The 21,616-nt window shown below is 37.1% G+C and overlaps 1 protein-coding gene across 4 annotated transcripts in view; it reads right to left on the bottom strand.

The window, feature by feature from the left end:
- LOC127425698 (thyroid hormone receptor beta-like) overlaps positions 1–21,616 on the bottom strand; it is a 325,007-nt gene that overhangs the window by 13,616 nt on the left and 289,775 nt on the right. The window contains exons 1-6 of one of the 4 annotated variants that reach the window (XM_051671937.1): positions 14,673–14,894; positions 9,475–9,575; positions 9,112–9,259; positions 7,281–7,486; positions 4,989–5,075; positions 1,802–1,948 (exon numbers count right to left, since the gene is read on the bottom strand). In XM_051671937.1, coding sequence (XP_051527897.1) covers positions 1,802–1,948; positions 4,989–5,075; positions 7,281–7,486; positions 9,112–9,259; positions 9,475–9,575; positions 14,673–14,799 — 816 coding nt within the window. In that variant the 5' untranslated portion in view covers positions 14,800–14,894. Of the gene's footprint in view, positions 1–1,801; positions 1,949–4,988; positions 5,076–7,280; positions 7,487–9,111; positions 9,260–9,474; positions 9,576–11,243; positions 11,695–14,672; positions 14,895–21,616 lie in introns of those variants that run through there. The other 3 variants (XM_051671935.1, XM_051671936.1, XM_051671938.1) reach the window with 3 other exon arrangements.

The raw sequence follows: 21,616 nt of genomic DNA, 5'->3' as shown, positions 1-21,616 counted from the left end.
AGGATAGTTCACCCAAAAATGAAAAGTCTCTCATCATTTACTCACCCTCATGCCATCCCAGATGTGTATGACTTTCTTTCTTCAGCAGAACACATTTGAAGAAAAGCAGAAAAAATATCTTAGCTCAGTAGGTCCTTAAAATGCAAGTGGATGGTGATCAGACCTTTGAAGCACAAAAATCACAGACAATCAGCATAATCTTCTAAATGTCTTCTAAAGGGAAATGAGCAATTTTGGTGTGAAAAAGATCAATATTTAAGTACTTTTAACTATAAATCATTGCATCCAGTCAGCAGCAGTTTACGCATTCACGAGAGGGCGGAGTTCACGCAGTCTCTCATGTGACGTTTTCGCTTCACCATGCTATGGACGTAATAAAATGTTTCTCTCAGTTGAGACATCCAGGATGAGCACACAAATGCACCTGTGGCAGGGCAGAGGGTGGGACCGGGTCGTGATTCCACACACCCAGCCCCTAATTAGGCTGATTAAGCCTGAGAGGGATAAGGCCAACCGGAGACGGCAGTGCGACAGAGAGAGAGTTACGGACAGCTGTCCGACACCTGTGTGTGTGTGTATTAAGCCGGTTCTTGTCTCCTCCTTTCCATTGAACTGTGTTACAGCACCATTGTGAGTAAACAAACAGATACAAATACAGATCTAAATCAAAACTAACAAAGCTTCTGAACAGAGTTCCTCCTTCTCAGTTGTAAACAGCCCCGCTCTTCCGGGTGTGTCGCACTTGCATCTGTTCTCGCGTGAACATGCCAACATGATTACGTCACATGCGCGTACTGCTGCTGACCGGAAGCAATGATTTCTATTTAAAAAGTACTTAAATGTTGATATTTTTCACACCAAAAGTGATCATTTCGCTTTAGAAGGCATTAATTTAACCAGTGGAGTCGTATGGATGACATTTATGCTGACTGTCTGTTCTTTTTTGAGCTTCAAAGGTCTGATCACCATCCACTTGCATAAGGGCCTTCTGAGCTAAGATATTTTTCTATTTTTCTTCAAATGTGTTCTGCTGAAGAAAAAAATATACACACCTGGGATGGCATGAGGGTTAGTAAATGATGAGAGAATTTTTATTTTTGGGTGAACTAAACAGGGTAGTTGTGTTGCTACATTCATATTAATCTGGATACATTTGAAAGGGCCATTTTCGTTTTCGAAAAGCTCTCCGTCCATACAAGTGTTGCTCACCCGCACGGACACGTAAAAACACTCTTAAATCCCCTTACTGTGCATACGAAAAATCGCCGTTCCATGTACGGTCTGAAACACAAATGTCCTCGTGTTCCATCGTCGGATAGCAATTTCGAGTAAACTTCCAGCTGCCTTTGAAGGAATCCAATGTGAAGGTTGTGCAAAGTAACATTTATCTTTAACAATGCTATTAAAGTGAAAAGCAGGCACAACAACGCCACAACAACATGGGCTGCCAACTTGACTGTTTTGGGTTGAATGGATCACATGACTGCGTCACATGGCAGCAAATACATCATCGTTTTCAGATATCTCAGTTTTCCCTGTCCACTCTACAATGTATAGACAGCGTTTTCAAATGTATCCACTTGAGAGAGCGTTTATGAAAAGCTCTGTTTTCGCTGTCTCAATGTGGACGGAAGGCCAAAACGTAGAGAAAAAGATGTGTTTTCCAACAAAAACGTATTCGTGTGGACATGGCCTTAGTTTACTACTTCCCAACACTGATGTATAGTCTGTAAACTAGTTTCAATCGAATTTAATTTCCTTTGTTTGATGCATTTATTTTACAGTAGGCCATCATTCTTACCTCACAGAACATGGGCAGTTTTTTGGCAAAATCCACGACACGTGTGATGGCGGGGGTGATAATTTTTGTAAACTGACTGAAGGCTTCTATGTCCACTTTGCTTCCCTCTGGGGCGTTGACGATGGGTGCTGAACCGATGTCCTCTGGCTGCAACGACAGGAAGGGGAGGGGCAGCTTGCTCAGTAACAGACACTCAAAGGAAATGCACAATCACAGAGACGAAGGTGTGACACAGCAAATCCTCATTCCCCTCTAAAGCACAAAGAAGGCCAGAGTTACAGCAAGACACGTCAATGAAACAAGAGTGGAGCCCAGTTATTGAGAGGGAGAAGAGGAAAGAAGGGAAACTTTAACGAGAGGAAGATGTGAGTGGAGCAGAGATCGCTCTTTGATATATCCTGCTGGGCAGCTCTTTGACTAGGGTTTTCCACTGATGTTGGAATGTTTCAAAAAAAAGATTTGTGCCCTTCTGACCAGAAAAATGTGACGTGAAAGACAGAGCAAAAAAAAAAAAAAAAAAAAAAAGCCAGATTGAGGATCAAAAGAAGACTGGACGCTGATTACAGCACAAATCCAGCCACATGTTTACTATTGATGTTAATCAATTACTGTCTATCATCTAAGACCCCATTTACACATGGTATTAACATTTGTTTCGGGCGATCCGATCAAAATTTGTCATTTGAGAGAGATCGATATTTACACATGATATTAACACTGGCCAAATGTGTCTTCTGTGAACACTTGTGATCAGATTTAGAGGGTCTCTGACTTCACGACTGCATACACCACTCGTTACAAAAATGTAATGCCGCATGTTGATAAAGCTCAAAAATGAAAAACTAATGCAGTTTCATATTACTGTCTTGTGTGTATATATGGGTTTTTCCAAATGTTTTTGGTAAACACTTTAAATTACTGTTACCTTTGCTAAGGGTTTATTAAGGGGTTTATTAATGACTAACAATTAATTTGTAAATGCTTTTTAAAACACACTTATTAATATGCAGTTATAACTACATCCATAAAAATGAGTGACTTTCATGCAATATCTGCCAAATAAAGAGCCATGTTATACCTCACATGTTATAAATGCTTAATAAACCTTATTCAAAATTAGTAATGAAAATGTACTTTAAACATAGAGTGGACAGCTGTGAAGAATTTATTAATTTACATAAAGTTCAGTATGGTTTAATGGACATCAGGCTTTATTATATGATATACTGAATGCTGTGAATGAGCATGAAGAGCTGAAAAGTGTTTCTACTGAGGACATTAGGTAACTACGACTATGTAAGTCGGAAAATCACACAGAGTAGCACCATTCTTTTGACATCAATGTGACAAAGAAAGGACGACACTTTATTGTAATTATTATGATGATGTTATAATTAATATAAACATAAAGCGAACAAAATGACACAATCCCTCCTTTTAGTATAATAAGCTTTAATTTTTGCTGCAGTGTGACATGAATTATGCCATTTCATGTTTTTGATTAATATAAGTAAGAATAAGTGTATTTATTAAGCATTTATTACATGTAAGTTAAAGTGCTCACTATTTGGCAGGTATTGAATTATAGTTGCACTTTTTATTCATGTTGTTATAACTGCATATATATGATTTATAATACATTTGTAAATGACTTTTTAGTAATTAATGAACCCGTTTATAAAGCCTTAACAAAGGGAACATTAAAGCTGAAGTATGAAATTTGTGTGCCACTAGAGCCACCAAACAGAACTGCAGAAATAACGTTGTTGGGACAGGTCTAAGCGGGTCACTCAAAACAAACAGAGCAATTTTTATAGCGCCACAGAAACACAGTTTTACATTTACATTTAGCAGACACTTTTATCCAAAGCAACTTACAGTGTACTTATTACAGGGACAATACCCCCGGAGCAACCTGGAGTTAAGTGCCTTGCCCAAGGACACAATGGTGGTGGCTGTGGGGATTGAACCAACAACATTCTGATTACCAGTTATGTGCTTTAGCCCATTATGCCACCACTCCACCACACCACTTAATAATCTCAGTTTTACAGTTTATGAGAAAATGAATCTATGAATGGCTTACTTTCAGTTGTCTCTGCATATTAAGCTGGCATAGGAGAAAGTATTCCAACACAGAAAAAGTAAAAAAAAAAAAAATATATTTTCTTTTAGAGCCACTTATAAACAGAAAAGTTGTCAGTGCTAAATACAGGTCGGAATGGGGTCGGAAAATGTTTTGTGATGTGACGTAATCACATCAAATTTGCTTCCCTGATGACAGCGAAGGACTGTCTATTCACCTGTCTATCAACTACTGCTCTTAAACAATGTTATTGTTTAATATTACATTAACATGCAAATAATTTTTTTCCTCATTAAAAAAGTTGAACTCCTAAGGACATGAATTGTAATTTTGCAATATATGTATAAAATCATGAGCAATTACATTAAAATGAAGATTTATCAGTAACCTTATAAAAGCTGTTTTATTCTACATGGAGAGGGTCTGCACATGGGGGCTGCCATGTTAGAATCACATGACCAGCCGAATACTACTCGCTTAATCTCAGTAATCGTCCTGTTATTTGACACTTTCACTCACTGATTAAAGTAATCATGGCTGACTGTGAATACTAAATTTCTACAATGACATCTGAAACTGAAAACTAATGATTTTAAATTATGCTGCATCCAAGCCGCTAGGTGTCAGTGTAACTCTAAGATGACACAAAGACAAAAGTTACTGAGTGCACCTTTAAAACCTTGCATTTGCAGTGAGATAACATTTTTATCTTCTTGCATTATGGCACTGATCTAGTAAGTGATGTATGCAGTCATGAAAACAGAGACCCTCCCCAAGAAATACGATTTCCCGGACAAGTTACTAGCAGGTGCAAACAGCGATGTGACTACTTATGATGGGATCACCTGAGACAGATGTTCATAGCAGGTGTAAACAGGGCCTCAGTGTGCGTTAAGCTTTCCTCTTCTGTGTACACCTTCATTCTGATACAGCGAGCAGAGAGCTACACAAACACGCCAAACAGATGCCTCAAGCATTCAGCACGTCCATTTATCCGCAAAAAACAAAAAAACGTGACAGAAATGGAAGCAGCTGAGAATTTGAGAGAGCGTTCTTTTGGATAAATACATGAATAGGTGTGTTTGCTCTGCTGGTTCTTACCTTGGCTTCCTTCACCCCCACTGCACTCTGGTCAGAAGTACAGAATAAATTACATGTTATTTCATTAAGTAGCATTGCTTCCTCGACCTGTTGGGCAATCAACAGGGATCGTGAAGTTTCAATGAAGAACCCGAGTCAAGTCAACTAAAAAGAACAAGTTGAAACTGGACAGGTGAGAGTGCAGACAGAAACAAAGTGAGATATCGAGTTGCTGCTGAGTTTCCATGGAATTCAAGGCTTAAAAACATCTTGTATCATAGTAATATGGTAAATGACTAATTTTGGAAATAAGGACCCACTTTATATTAGGTTTCTTTAACTACTATGTACTTAATATCATGTACTTATTTTGTACATCAAGTTGTTGCATTGCACTTACATTTAAAGTACCTGCATTTAATTATATCTGTAGTTACACTGTTAACCTTATCCCTAACCTTATATACTTCGGGAGAAGTTCTTCTGCATTCTTCATTCAGGGGTAAAAAGAAGTTCTAAACAGCCAAGCAATGGTATACTGTTACAGAACATTCAGATACCTGCCATGCCGCTGTGGGAGGCATTTAGAGGAACATTTAAATATGAGGACTCTACATGTAAAACCTAAACTAATGTGACATTAAAATGTGTTATCAGTGACTTAATGCCTCATTCTATGAGTAGAATTCACATAAAGTCAGTAAAAGATGTTTTTTTTTAACCACTCAATGATTATTTAAAGTAATATCTATACGCAGTAGAAAATGTTTAATTTGTCTTGTTTAGATTCTGAATTCATGATGCTAATGCGCTAACACGTTATACACAGCCATCATATGCAACGATTACACTCAGTTATTGTAATTTATGATGACACTGACACTACTGCAAAGAGTAATGATGGGAAAAATACAGGCAAAATAATGATATAAGTGAGGCATATCTTACTTTGGGTAGATGCGTGAATGGCTTTCGCTGCAGAAGGTTGATGAGTGAATGGGGACTTAAGAGTATTTGAGTGGATTTGATTCCTTTTGTAGACTAATTAAACAAACAAAAAAATTGCGTGACATATTCTTGCACGCGGTGTGTTCACGTTGAATACTGACTGAAAAACGTAAACAAAGTAGTCATACCTACCGATGATGTGGACCAATGGCAACAGGAAGGTGTTCAGCAGCCGGTTAGAAGTTTTCCTAAACGTTCGCCCAGACGAGCTGTTCCAAACCACCGAAACGAATGCAAAAACACCTTCTTTTTGGCCAGATATTGTTCTAAATGACGTCATACCTGTTCATTCTTCGATTTCGTATGAAGTATATCTGGGCCTTAAACCTAACCCTAACCCTACTCGTAGCTCAACATCAGTAGCGGCAAATGTGCATTTTGTGAGAATTTTGCAAAACAATATGTAGTTAAACAATAAATACATTGTATTGTATGTATTTTAATTTTAGTAAATAGTAGTTAAAGACACCTAATATAAAGTGGGACCGGAAATAGTTTTGCATTCCCACACAATTAGCTTTGCGTCACCCCTTACGAAAACATGGTTTTACTACAGTAACCATATTTTAACCATGACGTTCGTGATAAAATCATAGTCATAATACAGGAAAACCAAAATGGTAATAAAAATCACAAAAACTATTAACGCAAACTACTGCGAGGGAATGCTTTTGTGAGAGAACACAAAACTGTTTTGAAAAATAAATCCCCCCCCCCCCCCCCCCGTCCTCCAAGGGGCTCCGTAACCTTCATTTTGTGAATATTCCCTATATTGTGCAGTTATAATGACGACGTAATGAAGGGAAAACTTTTTAAAAACACTACCAAACTTTACATGGAAACCCACAGCAGTGTTAAAGAGTCCTCAGATGGACTTGAATCTGTAGAGGACAGTTAGATTCAAGAGAAACAACAATTTTGCAACAATTAAAAACTTGGTTAGAGAAAGAAGATCAGAAGAAGAAAAAGAAAAACACATGTTTTTGGGTTTAGGAAAAAGAGCTTGAGAAAAGAAGGACAAAGGTGTTCCGTTAAAGTTAGTGCTGCTGCCTTTGTGGTAGAGATTCTCCAGCGTCCATCTAACACTCCCCACTCTACAAGGAGATACAAAAACATGGACATATTAACATTGGGAACAACGTTGGGAAAGGGCTTGGGAATTGTGTGGAACAGGGGAAAGGGAATCTGGGATTGTGGTAGGGTAAAAAGAGAAACAAACGAACAGAATCCCTCCCAAAATAAAGACACATCCTAAAACACGAGAACCATCGCTGCCATGACGTCATCAGGGAAGAGATCCCTCACCAAGAATTTGCGCTTCTGTTTCCAGTGGTTGCCCTGGGCATTCGTGGCCATGTGTGCCTCTGTGACAACGCGGATCAGCTCCCACTCCTCCTGTGTGGGCTCCGGCCGATCCCACACTGTCTTCTGCAGTTCCTCGCGCTTCCGTCGCTCACGGTTCTCCTCGATCAGCTTCCGCTTGGCCAGACGCTTGCTGTCATCCAACACCACTGCAGAAATAGCAGCATTTCACAAATACAGACAGACAACTGAGCTAGACAGAAATGCACACTGCAAAAAAAATGATTGTCTTAGTATTTTTATCTTGTTTTTGTTGTTGTTGTTGTTGTTGTTGTTGTTTGACATAACAATGAGTCTTGCTTTCAGAGAAATATAACAGAATTTAGTAAGGGTAAGGGTTAGGCATCATGAACTAACTATGAACAATATATTTTAACTCACTTATTAATCTTGTTCAATGTTTGTTCATGTTAGTTCATAATGCATAAACTAATGTTAACATATACAACTTTTATTTCTAAAAATGTATTAGTAAATGTTAAAATGAACATTAACCAAGATTAATAAGTGCAGTAAAAGTATTGCTCATTGCTAGTTCATGTTAAAAAATGTAATTAACTCATGCTAACAAATACAACCTTATTGTAAAGTGGTACTGTTTTTTCGTGTTTTAAGCATTAACCTCAAATTAGATTTCTCTGAAAAAAAGACTTAAAGACCCATTTTCAACCAAAAATTTTTCATTTACTCACCCTCATGCCATCCCAGATATGTATGACTTTCTTTCTTCTGCTGAACACAATCAAAGATTTTTAGAAGAATATCTCATCTGTGTTGGTCCATTAAATGCAAGTGAACGGTGTCCAGAACTTTGAAGCTCTAAAAAGGACATAAAGGCAGCATCAAAAGTAATCATATGACTCCAGTGGTTTAATCCATGTCTTCTGAAGCAATGTGATAGGTGTGGGTGATAAACAGATCAATATTTAAGTCTTTTCTTGTATAAATCTCCACTTTCACTTTCTTCTTTTGTTTTTGGCTATTCGCATTCTTCGTGTATATCACCACCTACTGGGCAGAGAGGAGAATTTATGGTAAAAAAAAAAAAAGAGACTTAAATATTGATCTGTTTCTCACCCACACTTATCATATTGCTTCTGAAAATATAGATTAAACCATTGGAGTCATATGGATTTTTTTTATGCTGCCTTTATGTCCTTTTTAAAGTTCTGGCCACCGTTCACTTGCATTAAATGGACCAACAGAGCTGAGATATTCTTCTAAACATCTTTGTTTGTGTTCAGCAGAAGAAAGAAAGTCATAGCATCTGGGATAGCACGAGGGTGAGTAAATGCTAAAATAATTTTCATTTTTGGGTGAACTATCCCTTTAATATTTTATGTCATTTTGCTACCCAACTAAATGTATTTTGTTTTTAGGATGTTTAGATATTTCCAATGGAAAACAAGAAAAAAAATTGTAAGTGTAGACAAGATCTCTCTTGTAATTAAAACATATACATAATGTTGTTTTAGAAATGTGTAATCCAACTTAAAAGTAGTTACCTTAATTGAAAGTCAGTAACTGCAATCTGATTACAAGAATTTAAAATGTAATGTTTACACTACTTTTTGACCCTAAAGTGATTAGATTATAGTAACTAATTACTTTGTAATCAGACTACACCCAACACTGCTCCTGACATCGAAACGTAAACAGACATATTAACATTCTGACAGAACATTTATAGAACAGTTATAGAATCACTCCTTAACAAGACATCAGGATGTCACTGAGAAAACCATTCAAGTGAGTTTAACTTTAGGACACTCACAGTCTGTTGCCATGCCGACAGCGATGCATTTCTTAAAGCGACATTCCTGGCACTGGTTTCGGGTGACTTTGTCAATGACACACTTCCCCTCGTACTTACACGCGTATGTCGGGTTTAAGTTCTTCTGGATTGTGCGCCGGAAAAAACCCTTCAGAAACAAATGTTTAGTTACTCACCAACACTATCAGTGCAAGAGCATTCTGAGAAATAAACATAATAAAGAAGTTTAAATAGACTGCAATACATGCAGTACGCAGAATTAGTTATTCATGCTTTTTTCTTAAAGTAATTCACACAGAGGCTGAACTAAAATAAGTCATTAAACAGTTTAAACTCTATGCAAGTTTTTTTTTAAAAACTCACTTTGCAGCCCTCGCAGGTAATGCAGCGGTAATGATAACCAGTTGCTTTGTCCCCACACACAACACACAGCTCATCCTTGTCCAGGTAACTTGGTATGTACCCTAAAAACAGTTAATACACCCATTAAATTAAAACAAACAAACTTCAGTATAAAAACAAAGATAAAACTGTTTTACGTGTAAAAGATCACACTGTAAACTCCAAATACAGAACATTTTCCAATAATTGTAAACATGAAAAAAAACTGGTAGCTTAATAAATTAAACAAGTGACAAATACACAATAAATAAATGTGCACAATAAATAGACGTTGTCTTTATGAGGTGGGACATCCTGTCATGTCTCAGGTCTCACTGTCATGTACATTGTTATCATCAAATTGTATATTCTTAATTCATAATATATATATAAATATATATAATAAACTTAAAAACAATCAATTTTTATTATATATTTATTTATAAATATTAAAAATCTTTTTCTTATCCAATACTATTATTATTTAATATTGTATATGATTTTTTATAGTAATATTTACTTTTTTATAATAAAAAATTACTAATAGCTTCTGATGAGGAATGTCTTTGTGCTGAGTTAATTTCAAGAAAATGAGAAACTAAGAGGTATGAGAGAAAATAAAACTTAACAATTGTATCTAGATGCCATTATATTAACATAATACAAATTGAAATGACAATGTACTGGATAAAAAGCAAACTAAACAAATAAAGTGCTTGTAAGGCAGCTTGCAGATGCCCAGGAATCAATATGTGATCAATAAGTGTTGAGGAGGTCAGAGGCAGGACATTCACCCCATGAGCTCCAACCTTCTGTTCCTCTGTCTGTGTCCTTACAAATCAATACCACAAATATAATATCATCCATCATATAACCAGTCAAGATAATGTATTGGTAGAATTTAACACCAAATAAAAATAAATAAATTTAAAAAAAAAATTCAGTTTCTAAAAGTGTCCAAATGTACATCTCATCAATCCTTTTACTTTAGACAATGAAACACTACTCTTATAGCAGGGTACCTACCATTTTTGACCAATACACTTCCATGATTTTTCCATGACCTTTCAGGCAATTTTTGAAAATCATTTTGATTCAGAACGATATGTAAGATAATCATTTCGAATGATTTGTGGACTGTTACAACTAATATATTGTCAAATACATATTGACAAATCAATATGGCTTGCGAGCAACGTTTTACTCTACAAAAGAGCAATATCTAACTAATATATTAGGCCAGTGAAAAACTAGAAACAATATATGCAGTATAGAAATTTCCATTACTTTTGAGATGTCATTCATTTCTATGACTTTTCCAGGCCTTGAAAATACATGTTAAAAATTCCCTGATATTCCCAGGTTTTCCATGACAGTGGGAACCCTGTCATAGTCATAAAATATCCAAGGCCCTGACAGTGACTAAACACTACTTAATTACATCTCAACTGACCGCATCTGAGTTTAAACACCTTAAAGGACATGATTACATTAGACTGAGATATACTAGATAATGTAACACTGGCAACTGATCAGCCAGATAAAAAACCACACCAACAGCAAAAAAGTAAACAGCTCAAGAAAACTGTTCAATAATATCCTTCAAATATCAAAACAAAACAAAAAAGTCCCACTTTTACATCACTCATTGATGGACAAATCTAAGTCTTCGCCCCAGTCCAAATCTAACAAACCCCATTGACTTTGCTACTCAACAGCACCCCTGCGCTTTCTTACACAGCTCTCGATACCTTTCTTGTGCAGGCCCTGCATCCACTGCATCTGAGAAAAGTCTGGCCGGTCGTCACAGTAGTATTCGGGTTGGTGGTAGTGACTGAGAGGGACCTCCATACTGCATAACTCGTTCTTGAACATGGGGTTACCACCTGTGAACGGGCACCCATACGGCTGGTTGGGTGGCCAGGCCTGCTCCATGCTGGGAGGGTGGTGGTGTAACGGTTGCGGCTCACACTGAGCAAAACAAGGTCCCTCGCCACCGTACATGCAGTACTCGCCTCCAGGCGGGACCGTGTATCCCCCGTTTACACCGTGGGCCGTGTCGTACATGTCTGGCATGCAGTAATTCATTACGAAAAGCTTCAAAGGCACAAGCACGCAAATCAAACGTGTAAAAATCAGCTCAAGCTGAAGTTAAAAAATATGCCGAGGTACAAAATGAGACATCTGAGTGACATATCATTAGAAGACACATGTCATGAAGCAAACTGCGTGAAAAGCGTCCAGAGGACACCGGGTCTTATATATGGAGAAGACACCCACCCCACCTGCCCCTCGCCCTGCCAAATTGGGTGGAAGATCTCTGAGCACGCTCTCTAATCTGACACCGGACAAATCCAAGAGGTTGAACAGACTAGGGCAACACATCCTTGGACGCAAGACTGACACGATGCACCTCAACAAATCCGAATGCAACCAAACCGACAGATCTACATATTAATACACTTTATTTGTAATATGCCATGATACTGTGACATTTTCAGTATAATATCACCATTAGACCAAATCTTGGCTAAGACGATTATATTAAAATCACAATCCCAAAAGCCCAAGAGTATTGATTTCACATACGAGGCACTTCATGTGATGTTAAGCTGTGATCAGTCATATTGATTGTGTTATTTGGTTTAATCCTGATAGTATAGTGCAGCTGGTGACACTTGTAGCTGCTTCAGGCATTGGCAGCACCTACTGAGGCATAGCTTCATAGTCCAACTTCATGGTCTTCATAGTCCAAAGATCATATAATGAAGAAAGTTGGTGCAAAATAAATAGGCCTGTTCTGTAATAATTAATTGCCACAAAATAAATCATTTCTTTTGATGAGAGATGCAGCATTTAAGTGCAAACGTTGTGCTATGTTGAGTCCAAAACAACTAGCATCAGATGAGGTAAACATAAATGTAGTTTTGGTGACTGGCATGTCTTTTAAATTTTCAGTGCAATGGTAGTTTACATTTTAACTTAAAAACAAGCATTTGAAGCGTTTTATTACTGGAAATAGTACGATCTATGTATGTACGCACTTAGCATTTACTTGCCTTTTTTTAGAGTCAGGATTTCAGGTTAAATTGTATACTGTATGAGAGAAAGTGTATATTTTAGGTGCTGGTCACCATTTCACTTAAGTTTTTAATCGCCGTTTGGCTTTCACTAGTTCATTTTATCTGGTCCCTCGGTGTGACACATGAATTTTTTTTAAAGTACAAATATTCTATGTAGTCTCTCCATTAATATGAGCTCATAAAAGCAGCATGTAAAATGACTAACAGCATTTTATAGTTATCAACAGCAAAACGCTGTTTAAAATACTGGGTTCCCACTTTTTTCAACCAATGAAATTCCATGACTTTTTTTAAACCAATTTTCAAAAATTATTTTGATTAAAACTGATTCACTAATGAATCAGGCAGTTTTGTGAACCATTTTGTCCAAATAACTGCAAAGTACTGACAAATCGGACAACGCTATGGCAAGTTCTACTTCACCGAAGCTCTAATCAAGAGCAATATTTAGGGGATGAAATATTTTAAAGCACAATGTAACTTGACAAAAATGTATATTCACTAAAGAAATTCCATGACCCTTAAGATTTTATTAAATTCCATGACTTTCCAAGCCTGGAAAACACCATTTTAAAATTTCCTGACATTTCCTGGTTTTCCATGACCGTGGGAACCACAAAAATAGTTTCAGAGAATAGCATGTCACACAGCATGTCAACTTTTGATTAACTTTGGCATTCTTTATTGCGTATTATTAAAAAAACATCCTTAAATAAACTGATATTGATGCCTTTTATGAATAAAATTAATATAAAGGTAAAAAGTGCTTTTTCTTACTCACCTGGCTTCAGTCACTTATAGACACTAGTGTTAGTACACATAATATTGATTTAACTACCAAAGTGTGAGAAATAAACAAGATACTAAATCAAATGTATAGAGGTAGACTGATATATCGGTTTTACTGATTAATCGGTGACGAAAGTTACTTTTTGGAACTATCGGTTATCTGCAAAAATCGGTCGATATTTGCTGATAGCTTTTCATCATTTGGTCATTTCAAGATAAGAGTCCCCAGTGAAGTTTTGGGCTTGTTTATACTCAAAAGTCCAGTGTTATGAACCAAATCTTTTTTCTGGTTATTATTAGGATTTTGGTTGAACAAAAAACTGCACCTGGGATTTTATTCATTTTGGACTCTTTCTCTTTGCCCTCCATAATAAAGACAGAATAATATATATATATATATATATATATACATTTTAATTTTTTTTTACATTCTATGAATCATTTTGAAAAACTATCACTATCGGTCAGCCTCTACAAATGAACTCTGAGTTAAGCAGGAAATGTCTGAAACTGGGTTGTGACGCTGTGAGATAAGACAGCTGAAGCGATGAGCAGGTAACAGCTGTTTTGAGCCAGGGCTCTTGAGGCAAAGCTCCTCCACAAAACAGCCTGATACCAGTTTAACTTTTTCATGAGGTGACAGCCTCAAAATAAGCTTAATCTTTAGAGGAGATTTCATAAAGAACTTTAACTGACAAAACAACATTCAGACACATAACATCGGAACAATCTGGCTCTACTGGGTGCTTAAAACAACAATAACACAAAGAAGAACTCCAAAAATTAATTAGAGTCAAACAAGGGGGTTTAGGATATCCACATTTAGAAGACAAATTTTCCATATCTGATACGTGATATCAAATAAAATGTATCTAATTTGACTTTTCAGTGTCTTGAAATGCTTAATGATTTAATTAATTGTTTAATCAATTTATTCAGACTAATTTGGCAGGTATGAATATTTAGTGCCCTAGATCCTGACAGGTAAATTCTACTAAAGATCTGGTGTTCTGGATTAGAGCCAGAGCCCTTTGAAAGTGCTTTGCCACTTTGGGCATTTCCACCTAATTACATACGATCATTATCCCATTGTAGAGGATTTCTATTTCCTGGTAATTAAATGTTCATTAATTAACTAATTCATATTAATGAGTTCCAGACATCGCCACAATATCCTAACCGAACAAATGGAAATGTATACTTCGGAACAGGTTCAAACGAACACACAGTTATTCTGCATACAGCACGCTAAATGTTGCAATTTTAAGATTATTGTAGAGAAAAAAGTATAATTATTCTGGAACTTACCTGACTCACTAAAAAACTTTTCAAGAGGCAAACAATCCAACAATCCCAAGAGAAGCCACCATGATTTTGGGTATCTGTCTTCTTGAGAGTCAATGAATTCCTCTTCATAGCCTTCCACTCCATACATCCATCCTTGACTGATCCATCTTAGACCGCTGGAGGTCCAAAAGGTACCACGCGATCAATAACTAACCATTATGTTTTCAAAAACACCTCCATATCTCCACTGCCACAGTATCTAACTTCATACATAAATCTTTGTGTTATGTAGGCGCTATGTGCTCAGTTTGGAAGCTCGGAGTGATTATGCATCTACAAGTGAGCTTTTGCATCAATTTATTCCCTCCCGGATCGATCACTTCAGGTCCCGGGGTTCAAAGCTGGTCATGTTCAGCTTTCGGATGGTGGCCCTCACAGTGTAGGGGATAGGGCCTGGGTTGACATGGCTTGCTGAGCCAGATGTCCCCAGCATTACCTGAACAGAGAGATTCGCTGAGGCCACCTTAACCACACCGCCCAGGGTGACCTGAGGGAAACGGTAACAAAATACTGTGTCATCCCTAGAAGACGCCCCAACCTCACCAATGACTCACAACAACATAGCCTTGTTGCACACCCTGCGGTGAGAAACTCGTAATATTGACTCTCTAAATGTAATTTACAAGAGAATGGAGCCCGCTTAACAAGCTGTCACTGACCAGTTGTGGCAACAGGCTTTGATCAATACAATTAGTGATCTAGACATAACTGATCAATACAGTTACTGATCTAGACAGAATTTAGCCACTCTTCAAAGAAACACAAGCGAACTGATCAATTAACTAATCATCTTAATATCATAATCCATGCTAAATGAGGACATGTGTTATTTTATGATTTTGGCAGAATATTTTTATTCAGTATTGAAGTAAAATGAAAATAGTACCATATTCATATTTTTAGAACCAGACTGATTGTCCAAAACCAAGGCAACTCTTTTGTAAGTAAAAAACTAAATAATAATAATAATTATATATATATATATATATATATATATATATATATACACAGTTGAAGTCATTGTTTGTCATGAAAAAAAAAATATGATCGTTATGAAACACATTTTTTAGGGGCCTGGGTAGCTCAGCGAGTAAAGACACTGACTATCACCCCTGGAGTCACGAATTCGAATCCAGGGCGTACTGAATGACTCCAGCCAGGTCTCCTAAGCAACCAAATCGGCCCGGTTGCTAGGGAGGGTAGAGTCACATGGAGTAACCTCCTCGTGGTTGCTATAATGTGGTTCTCGCTCTCGGTGGGGCACGTGGTGAGTTGTGCATGGATGCCGCAGAGAATAGCGTGAAGCCTCCACGGCCTATGTCTCCGTGGTAACGCGCTCAACAAGCCACGTGATAAGATGTGCAGATTGACGTCTCAGACGTGAAGGCAACTGAGATTTGTCCTCCACCACCCGGATTGAGGCAAGTCACTACGCCACCATGAGGACTTAGAGTGCATTGGGAATTGGGCATTCCATTTTGGGGAGAAAAAAAAAAAAAAAGTTTTAACCACTCCACAGATTTAATATTAGCAAACTATAGTTTTGGCAAGTCGTTTAGGACATATACTATGTGTATGACACAAGTAATTTTTCCAACAATTGTTTATAGACAGATTGTTTCACTTTTAATTGACTATATCACAATTCCAGTGGGTCAGAAATTTAACTGTGCCTTTAAGCAGCTTGGAAAATTCCAGAAAATTATGTCAAGCCTTTAGACAATTAGTCAATTAGCTTCCTATAGGAGGTGTACTGAATTGGAGGTGTACCTGTGGATGTATTTTAAGGCCTACCTTTAAACTCAGTGCCTCTTTGCTTGACATCACGGGAAAATCAAAAGAAGTCAGTCAATTGTGGACCTCCACATGTCTGGTTCATCCAGGGGAGCAATTTCCAAATGCCTGAAGATACCAAGTTTATATGTACAAACATTGTACGCAAGTATAAACACCATAAGACCATGCAGCCATCATACTGCTCAGGAAGGAGACACATTCTGTCTCCTAGAGATGAGCGTAGTTTGGTGTGAAAAGTGCAAATCAATCCCATAACAACAGCAAAGGACCTTGTGAAGATGCTGGAGGAAACAGGTAGTATCTATAGTACTAGGTAGTAACAAGTATCTATATCCACAGTAAAACGAGTCATATATCAACATAACCTGAAAGGCTGCTCAGCAAGGAAGAAGTCACTGCTCAAAAACGGCCATAAAAAAGTCAGACAAAGTTTGCAAGTGCACATGGGGACAAAGATCTTACCTTTTGGAGAAATGTCCACTAGTCTAATGAAACAAAAATATAATTGTTTGGCCATAATGACCATCATTATGTTTGGAGGAAAAACGGTGAGGCTTGCAAGCCGAAGAACCCCATCCCAACCGTGAAGCATGGGGGTGGCAGCAGCATGTTGTGGGGGTGCTTTGCTGCAGGAGTGACTGGTGCATTTCACAAAACAGATGGCATCATGAGGAAGGAAAATTATGTGGATATATTGAAGCAACATCTCAAGACATCAGCCAGGAAGTTAAAGCTTGGTCGCAAATGGGTCTTCCAAATGGACAATGACCCCAAGCATACCTCCAAAGTTGTGGCAAAATGGCTTAAGGACAGAAAAGTCAAGGTATTGGAGTGGCCATCACTAAGCCCTGACCTCAATCCGATACAAAATTTGTGGGCAGAACTGAAAAAGCATGTGTGAGGAAGGAGGCCTACAAACCTGACTCAGTTACACCAGTTCTGTCTGGACAAATGGGCCAAAATTCCAGTAACTTATTGTGAGAAGCTTGTGGAAGGCTACCCAAAACGTTTGACCCAAGTTAAACAATTTAAAGGCAATGCTACAAAATACTAACAAAGTGTATGTAAACTTCTGACCCACTGGGAATGTGATGAAAGAAATAAAAGCTGAAAGAAATCATTCTCTCTACTATTATTCAGATATTTCACATTCTTAAAATAAAGTAGTGATCCTAACTGACAGGGACAGGGAATTGTTTCTACGATTAAATGGCAGGAATTTTGAAAAACTGAGTTTAAAAGTATTTGGCTAAGGTGTATGTAAACTTCTGACTTCAACTGTATATATATATATATATATATATATATATATATATATATATATATATATATATATATATATACACACTGTATATACACTCACTGAGCACTTTATTAGGAACACCTGTACAGCAGCAGTGGATTGCATAAAATCATGCAGATACGGGTCAGGAGTTTCAAAACAAAACAAAAACATCCAGTGAGCGGCAGTTCTGCAGACGGAAAGGCCTTGTTGATGAGAGAGGTCAATGGAGAATGGCCAGACTGGTTCGAGCTTACAGAAAGGCTACAGTAACTCAGATAACCACTATGTACAATTGTAGTGAGCAGAATAGCTTCTCAGAATGCACAACATGTCGAACCTTGAGGCGGATGCGCTACAACAGCAGAAGACCACGTCGGGCACATTATTAGGATCATAGTGTTCCTAATAAAGTGCTTAGTGAGTGTATATGTGACCACTAAGGCAAGACTATACACAAACAGGTCAAACATATTGTTAACTGCTGTCCAATTTGGTCAAAATTATTCATTCATTATTCTATCAGTTAGGTGTTTACTGTTAGATGGAAAAATTTGAATACTTCCTAGTTTCAACGTGGGATCCCAACCTGATCCCACGCTGCTGACGCAACACAATTCCGGTCAAGGGAAGATAAACATGCAAAAATGTCTAATAGGAGATGCCACTTGTCAGTGAGGCCAATGGGGCCAATCCTAGGGCACTGGAACTCTCGGAAACAACATGCCGAATTCAGTGTGATCATGTTGTACACAACCACCAGATGTTTAACTGTTAAAAGACAGAATTTCCCAAAAGAGACTGAGACATCACCAACACAATGAAGAAATGCATACCAAAATACATCCAAACTTAAAGGGATATTTCAACCAAAAATGAAAATTCAGTCATTGTTTACTCACCCCTGTGTTGTTATAAGCCTAGATGACTTTCTTTTTCTTAACACAAAGGGAGAAATTGTGAAAAAATATTGTGCTCAGTGAAGTCATACAATGGCAGTTTATGGTGACTACCTCTTTAAGCTTCAAAAGAACACAAAAGTATAATTCAGAAGTCAGTTGGTTGAGAAATAAACCAAAACATAATTATTATTATTTAGTGAAAATTGACCGTTGATCTTCTGTGCGCATTCATGATAGGGTACGAGAGCAACAGTTCACGCAACCCCCTCACAACACTGGGGTGTTCAAGCGAAAACTTGTTTTGTTTATCTAAAAACAGGTCCGCTACAGCGATAGTGACAACAGAACACAACACAGCTGTACACAAAACAGAGAACAGAACTTACTAAATATGTCTGAAGAGTTTGAAGTCAAAGAACTGATTCATTTCTATGCCCAGCCTTATTTTTTTGAGAGTTTTTGGACCGATGCCAGTTCACAGTGGACGGAGTTACCCACACGATGCCGAAAATAGAAAACAAGCAATCGATAGAATGTACCGTCGCTTATCACTGCTGGTTAGGACAAAAACTCTATCCCTTTTATCGCGTGTCGTTTGCAGTCAGGTTATCACACGGTGGCTGCCTGTAGCCTCCTCTATGTTTCTGTTTGATTTCCTAGTACTCTGTTCAAAGGCTGGGCATAGAAATGCATCAATTCATAGACTACAAACTCTTCAGATATGTTTAGTAAGTTCTGTTCTCTGTTTTGTGCTCTTATTGAGTGTGATCAAATTGTGCAACCAAACTGAACTGCGCAGATCCATTTACTTAAGCAACTAACTGATGAGGGGCAGTTTCATCCACACAGTTAATCCCCTATTGAGATATGTACAGGATATTCTGTGCCTTTATCCTATGTGTGTCACACACATACTTTTTTGTTGCTTTCTGCACGTCAACCAATATTTTGTTTTGTTTTTACACATAGTGGGCCTCATTCATGAACAAGGTCTGAATGAAAACATTTACCAGCCAGTTAGATTTCTTACCGGCCTTTTTTATAATTTTATTTATTTATTTTTTTTATTGAAATTTACAAGTGGATTTTACAGACATGAGAGACAAATAAGCAATACTGTAAGCATGTTTAAAAGTGAACTGCTTTTTTAAAGAATTGTATTGTTTTATTATTTATGAAATATTTAATTGCCAGATAGTCCATTTAGAATTCTTTTTCAGACTTTTCACTTATTACAACAAAACTAAATTTGTATTTTAAACTACATGTTGACATATGAATGACCAGTAAGTAACTCATGAGCCTTAAGTACACACATAACACATAACGTTTATTTGGAGTGAGTAAATTAATTCAGTCAGCTCCAACAGATTCATAAGTCTTTTTGATTCACTAAAAAGAGCCGGCTCATAGATTTACTGCTAACAAGGATGTCCTCATACCATTGTTTTTAGAACGAGTTCCAATACTTCCTTTTCAGTACTCACCGATACTAATACCTGTTTTTTTGTATTATTTTTTCTGAAATCCAACAGTTTATTTCAATGTTATCATCAAAATTGTGTCTAAATAAGTTAATTTAATTAAAACTTTAATCACATGAAAATAGAACAATTAATTTTCAACAAAATACTGTGTTATTTTTAACAAATGAGGTGGTGTTATTCAGAACCTCACAGCACAATCCAAAATACACCATTTGAGTTATTTTTGTCAAATAAAGTGCTGCATAACAGAGCATCACAGGTGTGAGATATTGCTTATTTAATTAATTAAATATGTAGTCTGTATGAAGTGAATTAGCGCTCTGCTTGTGGTAATCTGGTACAAACAGAAAGCGTGAGTGTGAGCCAAGTAGCTTGTAAGAGCAGCTGGCTTCAACACAACATTGGCTCCACACATACAAGTACATGAGCGTGGTATCCCTACTGCTAACTGAGACTTTTGATGAGCAGTGGGATTAGCTAATGAGAGCCATTCCTTGTAAAGACCAGCAACCTTACTGAATGAAGACTTACAGAACCCCCTTGATGACAAAACTGGAACATGTTACATTATTTTACAAGCTGACACAAACTGACAAAAAAAGCGCCTGCCAAAGTGACATATGACACCGCAAAATTCACCAGCCAAATAGAAAATGTTTGGCTGGTGAATTTTGTGCACACCCACCAAGTGCATTTGGCACTTGGTGGGTGTTAATTTTGGACCCTATCATGAAACACGAGCAGAACGTTTTTTTTTTGTGTAAATCACTCATAAAAGTTTTTGTATGTTCAAAACGTTAGTTGGTATGAACAAAATTTACACCTGCTCACAACCACATGTAAATCATGTGTAAGACATCCAAATGTTTTGTTTTCTTTTAGACAAACTATCATGACTACATTTTGATAGAAGTGAAATTAAATAAGTAACGAAAAAAACAACAACTAATAATTCAATGAGTGAAATTAACCTTAAAAAAAACATTAATTAGGGGAATTTTTTTTAAACCATATACTTATTTTAAAGCTTTTCTCTGGCGCTTGCATTTATTTCTTCAAAGTATAGTTTATTCCCAACTCTGCTTCATAAATTATATATAATAGTAAACTATAATAATAGTTTTTCCAGCATGCTTGGCATGGGGCGAAAAGTTTGTGGAAAGACTTATGTTTGATTTTTGTGTTTCTTCATTTGATATGAACTCTATAATTTAGGTTTCACTAATTTTGTATAGGCATTGATATATCGTGTTCAGTTGATAATGTGTGGTCAATGTTAATGCTGTTAAAACTATAAATAAACACATCGCGAGCAGGTGCGTACACAATATAAAAGAAAAAAAAATAGAAAAAGCCATGCACTATCATAGCTTACAATGTTTTGGTCAAAGACCTTCTTTAGGCATTTCATCAGTTTCTTTGAAGATTCTTCCAGTT

The sequence above is a fragment of the Myxocyprinus asiaticus genome, chromosome 34 (genome assembly GCF_019703515.2).
Source record: "Myxocyprinus asiaticus isolate MX2 ecotype Aquarium Trade chromosome 34, UBuf_Myxa_2, whole genome shotgun sequence".
In the NCBI taxonomy this organism is placed as follows: Eukaryota; Metazoa; Chordata; class Actinopteri; order Cypriniformes; family Catostomidae; genus Myxocyprinus; species Myxocyprinus asiaticus.
This window is presented reverse-complemented; position numbering and strand designations above follow the sequence as displayed.